The sequence below is a fragment of the Miscanthus floridulus genome, chromosome 18, assembly GCF_019320115.1.
Source record: "Miscanthus floridulus cultivar M001 chromosome 18, ASM1932011v1, whole genome shotgun sequence".
Lineage (NCBI taxonomy): Eukaryota > Viridiplantae > Streptophyta > Magnoliopsida > Poales > Poaceae > Miscanthus > Miscanthus floridulus.
In genome coordinates this window covers 129,861,510-129,879,846 of record NC_089597.1, presented here as the reverse complement: position 1 = coordinate 129,879,846, position 18,337 = coordinate 129,861,510, and the positions used below count along the sequence as shown (strand labels likewise).

Sequence of the window (18,337 nt, the reverse complement as noted above, 5' to 3'; positions counted from 1 at the left end):
CTGCATACTATATCGCAGTCATACTTCAATTACTGTCAGCACATTTGCCATTTGGTCATTCTTTCATCTAATCCGTGTCCTTTGATTTTTCAGTTGAGGTCAAAGAAAAGGTCATTGTCCAAGATTGGTGAAAAATGATCGTTGGAGAGCCTTGTCATGCATGACGCATCAGCTAGAATTTCAGGTGCTTAATTAATGGACTTTACTTTAATTTCTGCTCCTTTGATGAATGAAGTTGTAGTAGGATAAAGTGTGCTGCAATTAGTAGAGATGTTTCTATATATAATTATTATTATTATATTCATTGGACATAAGTGAGATATATCTACATGTATATGACAGGATATCATAGTGCAGTAATTTGCTGCGGTTTGCTTGCTCACGTCCACCACCGTGTGTCTGATCCGCGTGTGATGCCCTCGGCACAAACCTGCCATGCTTCTCAATTATTATCAAGTTCCTCGTCAAGCTAACCAGAGGGAGGAGGATCCTCAAAACATGCTCGATTATAGCCTCATAAATACACTGTCATCTAATTTACACAGTCCAGATGGCATTTACCGATTTACAAATTTTAGAAGTCCTCATGAAAATACTGTTTAAAATATCAAGGGTTTAAGAACCAATGGTTTGTTTGTTGAACAAAATGAGTTTTTATCCCGCCGAGAGCTCTAATATTCACACTTGACCATAATAATAAGTCCAAGTAGCAATATTGCCTTCTTTAAAATAAGCTTAACCTATAGGAAATGAATTCAAAATGTCAAGGTTTAAGAACCAGTGATCTGTTTGTTGAATAAAAGAGTTTTTATCCAGCCGAAAACTCTAATATTCACACTTGACTAAGAGATATGAGATGCTTAAACAGTTAATTTAAAATAAGCTTGACCTAGAGGAAATTAATTCAAAATGTCAAGGGTTTAAGAACAAATGATCTGTTTGTTGAATAAAAAGAGTTTTTATCTAGCTGAAAACTCTAATATTCACGCTTGACCAAGAGATATGGTGTGCCTAAACAGTTAATTTGGCCCACTCTTGAGGGGCAGGAATTGATGCATTTGCTTAATTGTTAAATTGTATGTACAAATATCAATTAAGTTTTTAAGCCTCTTGAAACTTCCTTACCAAAGTTTGTCCTTAATTATGTTTACTGCCTATTTGGTTAAAATTCATTTTACCATGGAACATAATTTATTAAGTGTGCGTATATAATTCTTCTATTGTGAATAAAGTTTTATGATACACGTGAGTGCCGCACGTGCAGTTGATACTCAAACCTGCTCACTGAATTTGTTTTCCCTATCCAAAGAGCCTCTATCCATTAATGTTATGATCAATGGCACTGCATGCATATTTTGTATCCATCTACATATAAATAACTGGTCTGTAGCTCTGTTATATTTTGCTCCAGTTCAGTAAATGTATATTTGATTTTACTCCTTGACTCCAATATGTTGCCTACTCTTTATTTAACTGAATGTTCGTGTAGCTCATGGTGATCCCGCTTGTGCAAGAGTACGTCTTCAAGTACAAGGTAACATTAGGCAGATCAAGAGCATACGGTTCATGCAGCTACCGAACCTAAAATTTGTCGACAAGAGCACCGTGCAAGTGGAGTTCGACAAGAATGATGACAAGGGGTTTGTGAAGGAAGCACTAGAGAGGTACCCAGACCGGGCGAACATGCGCAAGTGAGTTCATTGAGTTCTTTACCAAAAGTGCCAGATACAATATTTATGTCTCTGTTTATTGGATGGGTTTGGCCTTCACCTGAATATATATGTATGCCTAGATCAATATTCTTTATTTTCAATTAGGATAGAGGTGATGGTAATTGTTTATTACTTTGGGCCTAGAATAATATTGATTTGAGTTTGTGACGGCTTCTACACATTAGGAAAATTAATATTTTGCCGTATGCATTAGAAATAATATTCTTTCCATATGACATTACAAGTGATGCTGTAATTTTTTATGAGTTTGTGACTAGGCTAATGGTGATATGAGTTCAAGACTGCTTCTATGCATTATAAAAAATCAGGCTTTATGGTTGAGGACTACGATTTTATAGTTATAGTAACTAGATTTAGAAATTTGATTGTTATTCTTCTATTATGGAAGATTTTTCATTGACACGTGCGTGTCGCACGTGCATCTCCACTAGTATAGAGAAATGACTGCACATGGTTGCTCCCCTTATATATTGTATATTTTTCGGTATCTATTTATCGATCGTGTGCAAGACTTTTGTATTATCCATGCCATTCTTGTTTCACATGTAGTGTTGTTGAGCCTGACAGCACTGGCTTCATCGATATGGCCTGCAGTGTTTGGAGCATAAAGGAAAGCGAAGTTCGGTACAGACATGAGTCTTATTTTTTTTTTCAGGGCTGGCCATTCTCCGTGAAACTTCGCCACAATGAGAACTTGGATCGAGTCCGAAAAGTTTAAGCATTATTGGTCTCCCAACAGGAAGAGATGGCACATAGTTACTCCCCTTAATTTTTATCTACTAGCTCTTTAAACAGGACTGGCAGAGAATGGCCACAAAAGTCTTGCATACTTTTTTAGGCTGGGAAGTTGCATGGATAAGGCACCAAGAATGACTTTCTATAGAACGGGTAAACAAGAGGCCTCAATGAAACCACCAATTAGCTACTACTTTTGTAAAAAAAAAAATACAATTCTAAGTCTGGTCAAAGTCAAGCTATCTTAAATTGGCTACATTTTATATGAAACAGTATCAACATGTATGATTTTGAAAAAGTATACTATGAAAATATATTTCCCTACAAATCTAATGATACATATTGAGTATAATAAATATCGGAGCAAATTCACTAGCGGTCTCTAAGCTTACACATTGCTGTCATCTCGATTTGTGATATTTGAGTCCCTAAATTGTTGTATTGCGGTGTCACTCGAGTCCCCAACTCTCATATTTTTATATTTGGATCCCCAACTTGTAAGTCATCTAGGACCCAGAACTAGCACGTCAATACATAGATGACGCTAACCGGGTATGCTAATTGTGTGTTGTTCTGCAAGTTTGGGGACCTAGTGACACTATTGTACAAGTTCAGAGATTCAAATATCAAAATTTAAGAGTTAGGGATCAAAGTAACACCACAGTACAAGTTTACATACTCAAATATATATATAAAAAGAGTTAGGGACCTAAATGATATCATTGTACAGGTTTTAAGGACTGCTCGTAAATTTAACTCTAAATATTGATATATTCCTATCTAAATTTGGTCAAACTTTAGATTATTTGATCTAGCGCTATTGTAGAATTGAATCTCAGGGACAGAGGGAGCAAGTGTGAAAAGAATATTTATGAAGATAGAGTAAGTGTGAAAAGAATATTCATGAATAACCATGTGTAACTCAACACATTTCGTTGGATGGTAACATACCACGAAGATGTGGCATGCAATTTTAGTTAAGCATAGCATAAAAGTTGTGCTTGGGTTGCATTATAACTGGATTATTGGATTAGGTAAAGTTGTGCTTAGTTTTTTTTTCTCGAGAAACGTCCATTGACGCGTGTTTCATTAAGAGGGTAAAATAACAAATACAAAAGCACGACGGCTCAAGCATCAGGAGTGAGAGGCGTGTTTCATTATAACTGGAGCGACGGGTTAGATATTGAGCTGTAAAGTTTATAAACCTGTGAGAGTTCACTCATATTCCAACAATAGGATCAGCATCCTATCTTAGCTCCGAAACGCCGCGTTTAGTTCCAAACCCAAATTCTCAAAAAGTGCTACAGTAGTTATTCCATCGAATCTTGCGATACGTGCATAGAGCATTAAATGTAGACGAAAAAAAACTAATTGTACAGTTTGGTTGAAAATCGTGAGACGAACGTTTTGAGCCTAATTAGTCCATGATTGAACACTAATTGCCAAATAAAAACGAAAGTGCTACAGTAACCCAAATTCTAAATTTCGTCCAACTAAACACGGGCTAAATCTCATTTTGTTTTGAGAACAGAATTGTCTTGTTTTACCACCCACCTTGCTCTATCACTAATCAATGAGATATGTACTATATTGCTAGGCTATTATTGAACGTACTAACACCCTCTCACTCTAATAAATTGGTCAATGCTGATCATCTGCCTTGACACGATCTAATCATGGTCAGTGTGAACGCCTGAATGAAAGCCATAGAGTGAAGCAAGGGCTGGTGCAGGCTCTTCATACTCCTGCAGCACATTTTTCTTCATGTTGTTATCTACGCTTCAATATAGAAGCAGTGCAAAAAGATGGACGTTGACAGCTCGGCATGCTTATGTTGTGTTTGGCAGAGATAGGTACTTCATCCATCCCAAATTATCAGTTGTTTTAGCTCTGTTTAAGTCAAACATCTTTAACCTGATCAAATTTATAGAAAAATATGTAAATCTCTACAACATCAAACTATATTTTGACAGTGTATTTTTAAAAATTATATAAGGTGTTAATATATTTTTAATTTTTTTTGATAAAATTAGATAAGTTTGACTTAAGACAAATCCAAAATAACTTATAATTTACGACCGAGGAAGTAAAAGAGACGGAGACCAGCGGTACCACACCGTTGGCATACCGGGCCGTCGTCGACTCATACCAGCTGCTGAATTTTCACAGTTCAGAAGCAAATATTCAGAGTTCTGTCCAGTTAGGAACCGCACAAATGAATATTCAGTCAGATATGGGTCCAAGAGTTTGTGGCCTGATCAGTTGCAGCCAACCAATTTGGACAAAAACGTGACCGTGATCTTTGGCAAGCTCGTGGCTTTTCGACGGAGCGGGCAGCAGATGCCGATGACGACCTTGGTGGACAGAGTAGGTGAAGCAGCTGCCGCTGCCAGGGCAGGCAGAGGCCGCAGAGCCATCATCAGTCATCTCCCAAGTGTGACCAACTAACGACATGTTCCTTTGACTGTGGCTTGTCATAAACGATCGTAAATTTTCAGCTGAAATAGTATTTTTCTCTTACACAAACCAGCCAGCAGTACTTCTTCACGAACCAGCAACAAAACGAACCAGCCAACCGAACGTGGCGTAAGGGCTTGTTCAGTTCCTCCTAAAAATTTACACCATATCTCATCGAATATTTAACATATGTATGGAGTATTAAATATAAACTATAAAAATAACTAATTACACAGCTTGTGACTACTCTGCGAGATGAATTTTTTAAGCCTAACTAGACCATAATTTGATAATAAAGTGCAACAGTAACATATACGCTAATGACGGATTAGTTGGGCTTAATAAATTCGTCTCGCGGTTTACTGAGGGATTCTGTAATTTATTATTTTATTAGTATCCAAATATCCCATATGATACCTCCATGTGACACCCCAAAACTTTACGCTCTAAAACTAACTACATCCACATGTGAACGCATTGACAGATCAGTAGCCTGTTCGGCTGGTGTTGATACGATCATCGTGAATTATTACTGCTGGTTGATTTGGTATGAGAGAAAAATATTATACTAACTGAAAATTTACGACCTTTTACGACACAGCGAATAGGGTGCAGATGGTCATTCATTCACATAACGATTTCTTGCTCTCTTACTTTCATTTCAGTGTCGTCAGAGATAAAATCGAGACTGGGGAAGAATCTTCTGGCGGTTTCGCGAGGTGAATTCGACATCGATTCTGACAAATTTTATATTCTGAACGAACGGGGACGCGGACGAACGAACGAATAATTTGGTCAGGCCTGATATTTTTCAGCAGGGAGGTTTTGACAGGGGCTAATATGGAATTAGGATTTTACCCAGGTGGGTGTTGCTCTCAAATTCCTCTGCTCTTTTTTTTTACTTGTCTACCCACACCACACGTCATCATCTAGCGTGTCTGTTGCAACGGCCCACACCACGCCCTCGCTTCGCGCCACTCGCGGCCGCGGATCCCCACCGCCGTCCGCCGGTGATCCCCTCGCCGCCGCCGCTTCAGCTCACCCTCGCCGCCCGTCGTCCCCGACTTCAGCCGGTCGCGCTCGCGCGCCCCACCCAAGCTTCCCCTCGCGTGCTCCCCCACCTTCATCCTTTCACCGCGTCGCCTCGTGTGGGTTGGGTCGGGTCGGGCCGGGCCGGGCGAGAGCGCGCCACCCGATCCGTTCCACGGCTGCTCCGGTTACTTTTCCCCTTTTCCTCTGCTATTTTCTCTCTCCCCCTTCGTCCAGACCAGAAGGAGAGGGAGACAGAGAGGAGAGGAGGAGCAGCAGCGTGGCGGACGCCCAAATCGAGCGACCTGATCGAGGCCCCTCGCCCCTACTCGCTGAATCCCAATTCGAGCCCGCCAATTGGGCGCCCCGCCCACGCAAAGGTGCGATTTCCCCCCTCCTCCCTCCCGCTGCCCCCCCTCTTCGAGGTTGGAGCCGCGTGCCCCAGCCCCCAGGATCGGTGACAGGCACCGTCCTGATCCGAATCCGCGGGTTTGTCCTATTAGTGTTCGCCGTTCGGTGCCTGCGTGCCGTGGTATCGTTCCAATTTTGTGTTTTTTCGTTCGTGGGCTAAGGAAAATCATGTCTTGTTTCTCCAATTGACGGGGTGGGTGCCTGTCATGTGCGGGAAGCGCGTAAGCGTTTCAGAGGAGGAGGGGTGGAGGCTTTTCGGCGAAATTAATGTGTGAATTGCGGTGTCCAATTTTATCTTTCATTTCCTCTTTGATGATGCAGTTCATCCGCGTCGCGAATAAATAAGGATAAGGACCCAGAGAGAGCTTAACAATTTACCTGGCGAGGGGAGGAGGCTTTGCGTAATTATAGTTCCTGGGGATTGGCTTTGATTGTCATTTACATGCCTAGATTAGATATAGTTTCTTCTGCTTATCTGGTGGAAGGAGTCCTACAGAATTCTGCATTTATCATTGGATTCTCAGTATTTTTAAGTCCAGTGCTAGCTTTGAACAATTGTGGGAAGGACATGTCATGATTATTTGCACTTCTACTCTACTGCTATTAAGAAGGAGATTCCTGGGGTCTAAGGGGTTTAGAGAACGGTTATGGCAACATTGATATAATACCTGTAGTGTTATTTGCTAACTGATATGTAATAAAAGAAATAACGTTATCTACTCATCATTGAATCATGCTTTCAGATCGAAAGTCAATGGACTTCTCAGTTCTCACCAACGTTCATAAGCCACAGCTGTGTTTGCTTCATTTCTAGTTGTTTTTGTTACAGGACACAGGGAAGAAAACTATTGGCGAGCTGACAAATCCAACTGTGGTTTTCTTGTACTACAGATGAAGCGGGCTCGAAGGCGTATGTGCAAGAGATGACTGATGAGGGATGCTAGTGACATTGATGAACTTGTTACGGGCGTGCTGGCGACCGTCATCGAACCGGCATGCCCGAACAGGCTCAGATGTTACCGGTAGGCAGGATGGACTTCTATGGTACAAGGATGCTGGGCAGCATGTCAATGGGGAGTTCTCCATGGCTGTTGTTCAGGCCAATAACTTACTTGAGGACCAGTGTCAGATCGAGTCGGGCCCACTGAGTTTTCTAGATTCTGGACCATATGGCACTTTCGTTGGCGTTTACGATGGACATGGTGGTCCAGAGACGGCTTGCTATATCAATGATCATCTCTTCCAGAATCTGAAAAGTAACTTGCTAACCTTTTAATACTGCACAGTAGCATTATTCCCATTTCTCAGTACTATATCTGCATTTGGCTTTCAGTTTACACTTAAAGGAGCGATCCAGTGATCAATCCAATCTTTCATGGCTTGTATTTAGGGTTTGCATCTGAGCAGAATACAATGTCTGCTGATGTACTGAAGAAGGCGTATGAAGCTACAGAAGATGGATTCTTCTCTGTTGTTACCAAACAATGGCCTGTAAAGCCTCAGATAGCGGCTGTCGGCTCATGCTGCCTGGTCAGTGTAATTTGTGGTGGCATGCTTTATGTTGCCAATGTTGGGGATTCCCGTGTTGTTTTAGGAAGACATGTCAAGGCCACTGGAGAAGTTTTGGCTGTCCAACTGTCAGCAGAGCATAATGTAAGTATTGAGTCAGTGAGAAAAGAACTTCAGTCAGTGCACCCAGAAGATAGGCACATTGTTGTTCTCAAGCACAATGTTTGGCGTGTAAAAGGATTAATTCAGGTGTGTATTCTGTATCTGAGAACCAATTTGTTGGGTTCAGATTTTGTTAGAATTATCATCTCAAACCTTCTTTGGTACAGCCCCAGCTCCAAGAATTTTTTGGAACTGGTCATCGCTAGCTCCAGAAAGTCTTGGAACCGGAGCTGTGGACATGTTGAGAGTATTTAGTTGAGCAATTTTGTTATTATTTTAGATTAAACACATATGTTGAAACCACTTTATTTTGTTCTACAAATTCCAAATCCTGCATGAATCTCGCCATCTCGGGTCTGGAGCTGTGCCAAGCCTGATATTTGGTCGTCTTGAACTATCCATTAATGCTGTTACTAAATGAGACCAGTCGTGTAGGTCTTTGGATGAAAAAAAAAGTGGTTCGTAGGTGCTGTTTGAAGTACAACAGAAATATTCTTACTCACTTTGTGTTATGATTAATTGTTGGCACCATTCATATTTCTCTTATGCAGGGAGCTTTATTATTGGATGTGTGTGGGGTTTTGTTTTTTCCGTATCAATTGTTAGTGCCTGAAGCATATAATAGCATTAAGCTCGTTCTCATTAGTTACTATTACTGCTAAAGTCTTGGTCCCTCCAGTCCATTTTATCTAGCGCAAGTTAGAATGACACGGTCTCCTAGATTATACTTTGACCATTCATTTGCTTTATATTATATTATTTATGTTTATAAACTTATAATCATTGGATAGTATAATTCCTTACAAATCTAATCATATAAAGTTTGTATTATAATAATTAAAAATTATTAGCCTAATTATTGGTCAAAGTTTTTAAAGTTTGAATCTTGATATGCGTGTGCGCCAGATAAAATGGACCAGAGGGAGTATTTGGTGAATGTCATGTTAAATTCGTCAATCAGCTTAACTTTCTATTACTGAAAATAAACAAGCCCCCCTTACCCTTCAACTTCAGGCTTGTTTGTATAGGTGGTTACTATACCCAATCTGTTAATGGTTTAAGTGCCTGTTGAAGGACTTGCTATGCTAAGATGTTAAGTTTGTGATTTTTTTTATTCTATTAGTGACGACTAGCAAATTTGGCAATACTTCCTAAGTTTTCACATGTATATCAATTATTATTGAGTTTTCTCTATCGTACATTGCAGGTTTGTAGATCAATTGGTGATGCTTATCTCAAAAAGCAAGAGTTCAACAGGGAACCCCTATATGTAAAATTCCGCCTCCGTGAACCTTTTAACAAGCCAATACTAAGTTCAGAACCATCAATCAGTGTGCAACCACTACAACCACACGACCAATTTCTCATATTTGCATCTGATGGACTTTGGGAGCACTTAACCAACCAAGAGGCTGTTGATATTGTTCACAGTAGCCCCCGCAGTGTAAGTTAGTCTTTCCCCCCTGTTGTATTTCATATTTCTTTGGATACTCACTACAAGCTTCTGTTGATGGGGCATGGACTATGTGATTAAGATAATATGATGAATTTGCCTACTGATAGCTGACTGTTGCTACACAAAAAGTTGCATCCTTTAGAAAAGGCGAATATCTTTTGCAAATATCATTGATTTCATAGTAACAGAAATATAATAACCCTTGGGTACTGTGCATGTGGACCATCGTGTTTGTTTCGAAATACGTGTAAACAAAATAGAAGGGTCAAATTATTGGCAAATAATAATGCAGTTCAGGCAAGGTAGAGAACAGAACCACTGCTGTAGAATTGTGATTGTCAGATTGACATAGAGTTGGACCTATAGCTCTCAGGAGCCTAGCATCATGGACTTATATGCTTAAATGTTAGAAATCTCTCCAAACAATGAGGTTTTCTTAACTCCTAACTGAACACTTTAACGCAGAAAAAGTTTTCTTTTTTCAGTTATTTCTTTTGTAGTCCCTCTGGTCGAAATCAAATGACGTTTTGGACAGCTATTTTGACCTGCATTTAGTTAAATATATATTTGTGTCCAAAACATCAACTATACTTGACTGGTGGTAGTAAGAAAACTTTGGTACATGTACTGCTGCTCTTAGCCAAACAGAAGATAAGTTTAGATGTTAGGAGGTAGCTGGCTGCTAACTGCGGCGTCTAATGCTTCACATCTCTGTTTGGTCTTACAGGGCTGTGCTAGGAGGCTGATAAGAGCGGCACTGCAAGAGGCAGCCAAGAAAAGAGAGATGAGGTACTCGGACCTCAAGAAGATCGATCGCGGTGTTCGCCGCCACTTCCACGACGACATAACAGTCATAGTAGTGTTCCTTGACTCCAGCCTCGTAAGCAAGGCAAGCACGCACCGAGGTCCCACTCTTTCCCTGCGAGGCGGTGGTGCCAGCACCGGCCTGCGCAGCAACACGCTTGCGCCCACGTGACTATAAAGTGCCTGGTGGAGAGGAGGCTACGCCCTTGACTGAAGGAGGTTTTCTTTCCTTGTGTCAAATGTGTTATATATGTACTTGTACCGGCCAAGATCATCCTTCCCCCCTCAATGGTGTAAAAGAAGTAGGAGAGGCGCGGAAGCTCCTCCGTGTCAAGGTGTGGACTCAAGTCGATAGCTCGTCGCTGTTCTTCTGATGATGCTCTGTGGAAAGCTCGAATCCTTTCCACCTGAAAAGCAAGTAATATGTCTTCCAGTGCTGGAATTAACCCTAGTGCATATATACATGTCAAATAATAATAAGCCAAAAGGAGGAGTAACTTATTTTACTGATGCTGTGAGGTGTATGTATGTTTTGTATGTGTATGTACTGTTTTTGAATGCTACTGCATCTACTGTTATTAATTGACCGCTGGTAAAGTGAAATCACTGATTTCGTCTCACTATTATCAGTTGTTCCCAGTTTTGCTGATTTGACTGTTCCTAGTATGTACTTATACTCCCTGTCCCTCCTCATAAAGCATGCAATTCTATTAGTGTTATATCAAATACTTTGAAATTTAACTAAATTCTATAAAAATATACTAATATTTATCATACTAAAAGAGTATTAGTATATTTTTATAGCATACCTGTTTGGAGTCATTCATGTTGATAATATTTTCTATAAGCTTAATCAAATTTAAAATAATTTGACTTTGGCCAAAATAGTTTGATTTTGACCAGGCCTAGAATGGTATCATTTGTAGGTTTTTTCTTAGGATGGATCGCCATGAAATATATTTAATATATTTTTATAGTATATTTATGTGGAGTCATTTATGTTGATATTTTTTTATATAAATTTAGTTAAATTTAAAATAATTTAACTTTGACCAGGCCCAGAATTACATCTTTTGTATTCTTTTTGCATATATCTATTTCAACATGTTAATAATATTTTTTATAGATTTAGTTAAGTTTAAAATAATTTTTACTTTGAGTAGACCTAGAATTAGATTCTTTTTAGGACTGATAACGAGAAGTACTGTTGGCTGATTTGTTGTGAGAGAAAAATATTGTTCGTTGGCTGAAAAAATATGGCTTATAAGCCAAGCGAACAGGGCAATAGATAGTGAAACTGAAGGTTACGGATTATTTGGTTCCTAGCCGTAATTTGTCATAACTAACTTTAGTTAAGTGTGACAAGTTACAAAAAATGTGGTTAGAAAATTTGATGCCACATTTTATCATGTCTAAAGAATCTTGCCACACTTCTATGAGAGATGTAAAGTCTAAAAAAACGGAATGTCCCTCCAGGCATATCCGTCCGGACTTTCCTGTTTTCGGGCCTGCGCAGCCATCTGGCCCAACCGGCCTGCTTCGCTCCACTTAAGTATTTCATGGTTTCTCGGAAAAAAAAAGACAACGACATTTTCCTTTCCCCACCGCCACACGCATGCGCCCACTGCTCGCCCGCCGCAGGCATGCGTTCGTCGCTGACCCACCGTGCGCATGCGACCGCCGCCCCCATCCACTTCGCACCTTCTCCAGCCCGGCGACCTTCTCTAGCTTGCCTTCTCCAGCCCGTCGGCCTTCTCCAGTGTGGGTGCGCCGCACCCGGCCCCATATCGCACTCCTCCACGCCCCGCGCCGCGCCCCTATCCACCTCGCGCCGTCACGACCATGGCGTGCACCGCGGCCAGCCAAAGATGCCGCGGCAGGAAGGGGCAACTCTCGACGCCCCCGGACTCGAGCTTGCTGGCTACCGCAGTTCCCCACCATGTAGGCCGTGGGCGCCAGCGACGCTGTGTTTCAAGTGTTTCAGGCGTTTCAAACTTATGTTTTAAGTGTTAGGGTGTTGCAAAAGTAGATCTACGATGTTGCATATGTTGCAATTACAATGTACGTATGTTGCAATCCTATGTTTCAAGTGTTTCAGGTGTTTTAGACGTTTGTGTTTAAGTGTTCCATTTAGATGCTACAAATGTTGCTATGGCTCTGCCCGCATGTTTCAAGCGTATATTTTAAGTGTTTCATATGTTTCATATTTATGTTGCAAATGTTTCATCTGGACGTTGCAAAAGTAGATCTGGATGTTGCATATACATGCGTGTTTCATCTGTTTTAGACGTATGTTGCAAATGTTTCATCTGGATGTTTCAAAAGTAGATCGGGGTGTTGCACGGCGCCGATGGCTGGCGGGCGGCGGCTTGCCACAATCGCCTGTCGTTGTTGCTGGGGCGCAGCCGTGGGTCAACCCATGTGGATTTCCCCTGTGCGGGTGCGGGGTGGGCACGGGGACGCGGGTCTTGCGATAGACGTGGGCGCTAGCGCTGGGTGGGATGCGGACGCGGGGCGTTGGGCAGGATGCGAACGCGGGTTTCCCCGTGATGGGCGAGATGCGGGACGTAGGTATGGGAGCCCCGTCCGGACACGACATCCCGTCCGGATGTCCGGGCACTAGGCCTTCTGCTAAAAAAATATACTTAAGCTTAGTTGTGAGCCAAATACTTGCTAACTTGATCAAACTTAGGCGGCGCTGGGCCTTTCGCTAAAAAAATATACTTGAGTTTAGTTGTGAGCCAAATACTTGGGGCGCGTTTAGTTCTCAAATTTTTTTGGGTTTGGCTACTGTTTGGCTACTGTAGCTCTTTCGTTTGTATTTGGTAATTAGTATCTAATTATGGACTAATTAGGTTCGAAAGTTTCGTCTCGCGATTTCTCACCTAACTGTGCAATTAGTTTTGTTTTTCATCTACATTTAGTACTCCATGTATGTGCCGCAAGATTTGATGTGATACTTTGGGTTGAAAATTTTTGAAATCTAAACACGGCCTTGGTAACTTGATCAAACTTGACTAAGGTGAAGTGCGACAAAATTTGACTATCAACCAAATATCCCCTACAGGGGCTCATTGATATGGATACCATTCGAAACTGAGGCCTTGTTTAGATCACCTTCAAATTCTAAGTTTTTTCACTCTCTCTTCATCATATTAATTTTTGGACGCATACATGGAGCATTAAATGTAGGTAAAAAAATAATTAATTATACAGTTTGGTTGTAAATCACGAGACGAATCTTTTGAGCCTAGTTAGTCCATGATCGGACAAAGTTTGTCAAATACAAACGAAACATGCTACAGTGTTCAGATTGCAAAAATTTGCGATCTAAACCAAGCCTGAAGCTGGGTCTCGTGGGTTGTGTTGTTGTGCGGAACGCATTGATCTTCTCACCCACCATGAAAACCACGACGACGCCCATGTTCGTCCCGCCTTTCAATTCCATGCCTCCGTGTCTCTCTCTCGCTCTCGCTGCATCGCATGCATGGCTTGGCACATGGCAACGACTGGTGCAGGTACTGACGTTTGCCGATCCATAGCCTAGTCTGTCTGGCCACTCCGATCTGGGGCAGCACCGCTCCATAGGAGTACTGGTGTGCACCTTGTCAGATGATCGAGATCCGTATTTATTGCCATGGCTCTCGCTGTCGCCGACGCAGACGCATGCATCACACATGCGCAGTGGCAGCCGGACACGGTGATTATTCGACGCCATGAATCATCTGACCTAACCTACGTACCTAACCAAACCAATCCAATCCAATCTCCGGCCGCCCGGCCGGCGACCTCTGTCGGCGGTCGGCGTACAATCGCCAGTGATACGAACACACGACGAACAGGCCCGATCATGGCGTTGGTCACTTGCAGTTACTGCTAAATCTATCGGTAGCTCAGGCCGAGCAGTTATAATCTGACCGAGTCCAAGAATTTACGGCGCGTTTAGATGCAAAAATTTTTAGGTTTTGGTTATGGTAGCACTTTTGTTTATATTTAACAATTAGTGTCTAATTATAGACTGATTAAGTTTGAAAGTTTCGTCCCGCGATTTCTCGCCCAACTGTAATTAGTTTTTTTTCGTCTACATTTAGTACTCAATGCATGTATCGCAAGATTTAATGTGATGGGTACTGCACAAAATTTTAAATTTTTTAGGAACTAAACAGCCCCTTATCGTGGCTGTGTTTTCAAAGAATTTAACCGTTGGAGTTCATTCGTCTCTGAGAAACTGGAACAGCCAGGCGTCCAGCAACGGCAATCATCATGCATGTCCAAAGTGCGATGATATACATACTAGTTTTTATATATTACACCAGATCACAGTCCGGAGATGCATGGAATGGATCGAAGCACAAGCCGGTCCAGGGTATATTACATGAGATCTTCAGGATAGAAGGAACCGAACCGAGAGGTGATCGATGCATGGTAGAGGAAGATCATGGCGGGGATCAAAAAAGATGCAAAAGGTACGTACGTAGTAGGACACGTACAAGCAGCAGCAGCAGCAAAGCAGAAAACCAAAAGCTCTCTATAAATTAAGGGTTCTATAGATGTCAGTCTCTTCTTCCTCCTCCAGCTCCAACCTTCTCCGATCCTAGTAGCGACGGCGGCGGCGGGGGCACATCATCTGGCGAGAACGCATCCATGGCGTACGGTCTAGAGCTTCCTCCTGCAGAGCGGGCAGGAGCCGTGCTTGATGAGCCAGCCGTCGATGCACGGCACGTGGAACACGTGCCAGCAGTCCGGCAGGCTCCGCACCTTCTCCCCGACCTGGAAATCCTGCACCCATTCACGAACGAACAGCATCCAGATTTTCAGAAACCTGTTTCTACGCCACTCCTAGCGAGCAGCGATTTATGTCTGAAACGGACGTCAAATAAAGATCGATCCGGACCTGGAGACAGACGGAGCAGCCGGAGAGGTCGCCGACGGCGTCGCGCCTGTAATCCTCCGTGATCCACGACTCCGGGAGCTTGTCGATGGACGCCCGTGGCATGCCGTTGGTGGCCTCCACCTCGAACAGGTCCGGCGACTCCCTGAACGGCGACGAGTCCACCGCGTTCATCTGCAAATAATGGCAAGGCACCTAGCTCGTCAGGCGTGGAATGGAACGAACGAACCCGAGCGTTGCGTGCATAGCTGCACTGCAGGTTCAGAGAAGCACAAGATGCATGCATGCATGAATGTTCGACATGGATCAACAACAGACCTGGCTCCGGACCACCCTCTGCACCGCCGGGTCGACTTTCTCCCGCACCAGCCTGCCGGTCAGGAGGCTGTAGATCACGTTCAGCTGCATTGCAACCGTTCACATTTGCGGCCGTTAGTGAAGACACGAGAAAATTCAGCAGCAGCACAACTGAACAGATTGAAGTTCAGTTCAGACATGAGAAACGCTTTCTCATCTCAGTGCATGTAAGTTCAGACTTCAGAGACGCCGTCGTCTCGAGCATGTTCACGTCATTTGTATATATGCTACAAAAAAAGATGATGCAGAGAGCCAGAGGCTGCCTTGCAACTATCCTATTCGGCTATTTACTAATACTAACTAGTAGCTGGTAAGGTAGGAAATGCTCAGTCAAGACAAATTTTCCACAAGGATTTTAATTGCAGGCAGGAATTGTTCTTTGTTGAGGAGGAAACTGTCCAAATGGGTCTTGGCTGAGTTGCAGGTTTGATTGAATACGTCATTATAAGCACTGTGTGAAAGAAACACAAAGCCTTAAAATATCTAATGATCCATGCATATGCTTATAAACTACTACTAACTAACTGACTGATCAGCAACAGAAGCTAGCCGACATGCAGATTGCAGACAGAAGCAAGCAAGTCCACGCAAGAAAGCAAGTCAGGTATGCAGTCGCAAGTTGTTGTCCTACTCCCAGCTACTGCTGGGCCATGGCACAGCAAGCATTATCTGATCTTCAAATGAAACTGTCATCACCAGTGCTGATCCTGATCTGCAGTAGTGCTTAGTGGTGAATGGTGAGTGCTTATCCTTACCACGTAGAGGATGCTCCAGATCCCGGAGCGGCGCGCCTGCCAGAGCCGGATGGAGGAGTCGACGACCTCGATGGAGACGAGCGCGCCGGTGATGGCGCCGATCCCGGTGCCGCGGAACAGCCCGCTCTCCGTCGCCAGCCCGATCAGACCGCCGGTCACCGCCCCCAGGAACAGCCCAGCTGCATGCATACATGCACCCAGCGCCTTTTCAGATTAGTAGTTTGCAGCATCAGACATGCAAAGATATTTGTCTTGTTTAACAAAGCAAAAGTGAAGTTGATACATAAAGAGAGAGAGAGAGAGAGAGAGAGAGAGAGAGAGAGAGAGAGAGCGTTTTCCTTAAAACAAAGAAACAAAAAGAAAGTAAAGAGAAAGATCGCTTGCCAAATTGAACTTAAAAATTGAAGCCATCAAATCTTATGTTGCAGCTAGCCCAAAAAAATCTGGTAGCTTTAGTGGTGGGGAAGAACATAGATAGCTCAACAAATATGTTTCAGTTAGACAAGGTTGATTCTGTATTTCTTGTTTCAGGGATCAGGCATCAGAGTTAGTACAATACAAACACTCGAAAGTTGTGAGCTTTGAGCAATTGCAACCGATTAATAATCCTATGATGTACAAAACACTTGAAAGCTGAAACAGAGCCAAACCATGAAGAAAATTGTTAGGATTGAAAGGAAAAAAACAAGCAGAATCAAGTGAAAACTTTAGAGGCCCATAATCATGAACTTTGATTAAAAAAAAGCCCCATTTTGTGCAGTGAATCAGGCTGGCGGATGGGAACAGAAACCAAAGAAGAAAGAAAGGGAAACCTTCTGCAGAAACGTAAACAAGATTCGCATCGCATGCAATTCGCACGCGCCGCGCCCAAATCGGCCACACCGCAAATGCAATTTTACAAGAGCAGAGCAGAGCAGAGCAGATACGAATGGAGGAGGATGAGCAAGGAAGAGGCAGGGGAGAAAAGGATGAGCAGGAACGAAAGGCGAAAGCGCGTGGGGGTGGGGGTGGGGGTTGGTTCGGACGACGTCGTACGTACCGATGGCAAAGATGAAGGTGATGACGCCGCGGCAGACCCTGCGCATCATCTTCCTGCCCCTAGTGCCGCCCCTCCCGCGCCCGGCGCCACCGCTGCCGCTCCTGGCGAGCGACGTGTTGCTGGAGGACCGCGGGAAGGAGGAGCTCCCTTGCTGCAGCTGCGGCAGGAACGCGCCGCCCGACGGATCCATGGCCTAGCAGGTAGCTTAAGCTCGCTAGCCGCGCGCCGGCAGCAACCACCACCTCACCTGCCGCTTCGCTTCTTCTTCTCTTCTTCTTCCCGCTCCTGGGTTGGGCTGAGCTAGCTCTCCGATCTGGTCGTAGCAATCTCCGCTAGTCCGCTAGACGACGACGGTACGGTTGAAGAGGTGGTGGGAAGGGAGAGGAAGTTGGACGAGGTGGCGAACGGATCGGACGACGAGCGAGGGAATTGAGGTGGCCACGGCGCAGGCAGCAGCTGCTCTGATGCAAGCAAAGGGAAAGGGGGAGGGAGGGGCAGGCGCGGATGAGCTAGGAGGACGGGTAGGTCGAGCGGTGTTGGCGAGTAATTTATGGCGCCAACCAACCCGTCGCCTCTGCATTTATGCCGCGACGAGACCGGAGAGAGCACGGCAGGCAGGTTGCGCCGTCGCGGGGTCACCACGCCTCACGCGGCTCGCCTGCTTCCGCTGCTGGCCTGCTGCTGCTGTGCTGCCCCCTGGTGAGCGTGAGCCCCTACCGGAGTAGCCGAGTAGGAGTAGATATTTTTGGCCGCTTTGGCGCCACGTGCATGGGTGCAGTGCACACTGCAGTGCATGCCCCGGCCCGGCCCGGCCAGCACAGTTTTTTAAAGTCCTATTATAGGCTGTCGTTGTTCACCATCCCATCGCAGGTTTACCTCGGTAATGCTGCGCGGTGCAGACGCTGCCCGAACAGAAAAAAATCTCCAACTCCGCAGGCTACTAGCTGCGCGCATGTTCTCCTTCCTCCAAACTACTGAAAGATGCACGATGAGAAGGAC

General features: G+C 43.8%; 2 protein-coding genes across 2 annotated transcripts; one reads left to right on the top strand and one right to left on the bottom strand.

Annotated features, from left to right (window-relative positions):
* Positions 1-5,869: 5,869 nt before the first annotated feature.
* On the top strand, positions 5,870-10,913 carry LOC136521029 (probable protein phosphatase 2C 60). The gene is made up of 5 exons (XM_066514749.1): positions 5,870-6,334; positions 7,195-7,621; positions 7,756-8,123; positions 9,244-9,480; positions 10,220-10,913. The coding sequence occupies exons 2-5, from the start codon at positions 7,303-7,305 to the stop codon at positions 10,466-10,468; spliced, it is 1,173 nt and encodes a 390-aa protein (XP_066370846.1). The 5' UTR covers positions 5,870-6,334; positions 7,195-7,302; the 3' UTR covers positions 10,469-10,913.
* Positions 10,914-14,559: 3,646 nt separating this feature from the next.
* Positions 14,560-17,990, bottom strand: LOC136521845 (NEP1-interacting protein-like 1). The gene is made up of 5 exons (XM_066515608.1): positions 17,339-17,990; positions 16,300-16,478; positions 15,506-15,589; positions 15,191-15,361; positions 14,560-15,075 (listed from the first exon to the last, which is right to left on the bottom strand). The coding sequence occupies exons 1-5, from the start codon at positions 17,526-17,528 to the stop codon at positions 14,953-14,955; spliced, it is 747 nt and encodes a 248-aa protein (XP_066371705.1). The 5' UTR covers positions 17,529-17,990; the 3' UTR covers positions 14,560-14,952.
* Positions 17,991-18,337: the final 347 nt, after the last annotated feature.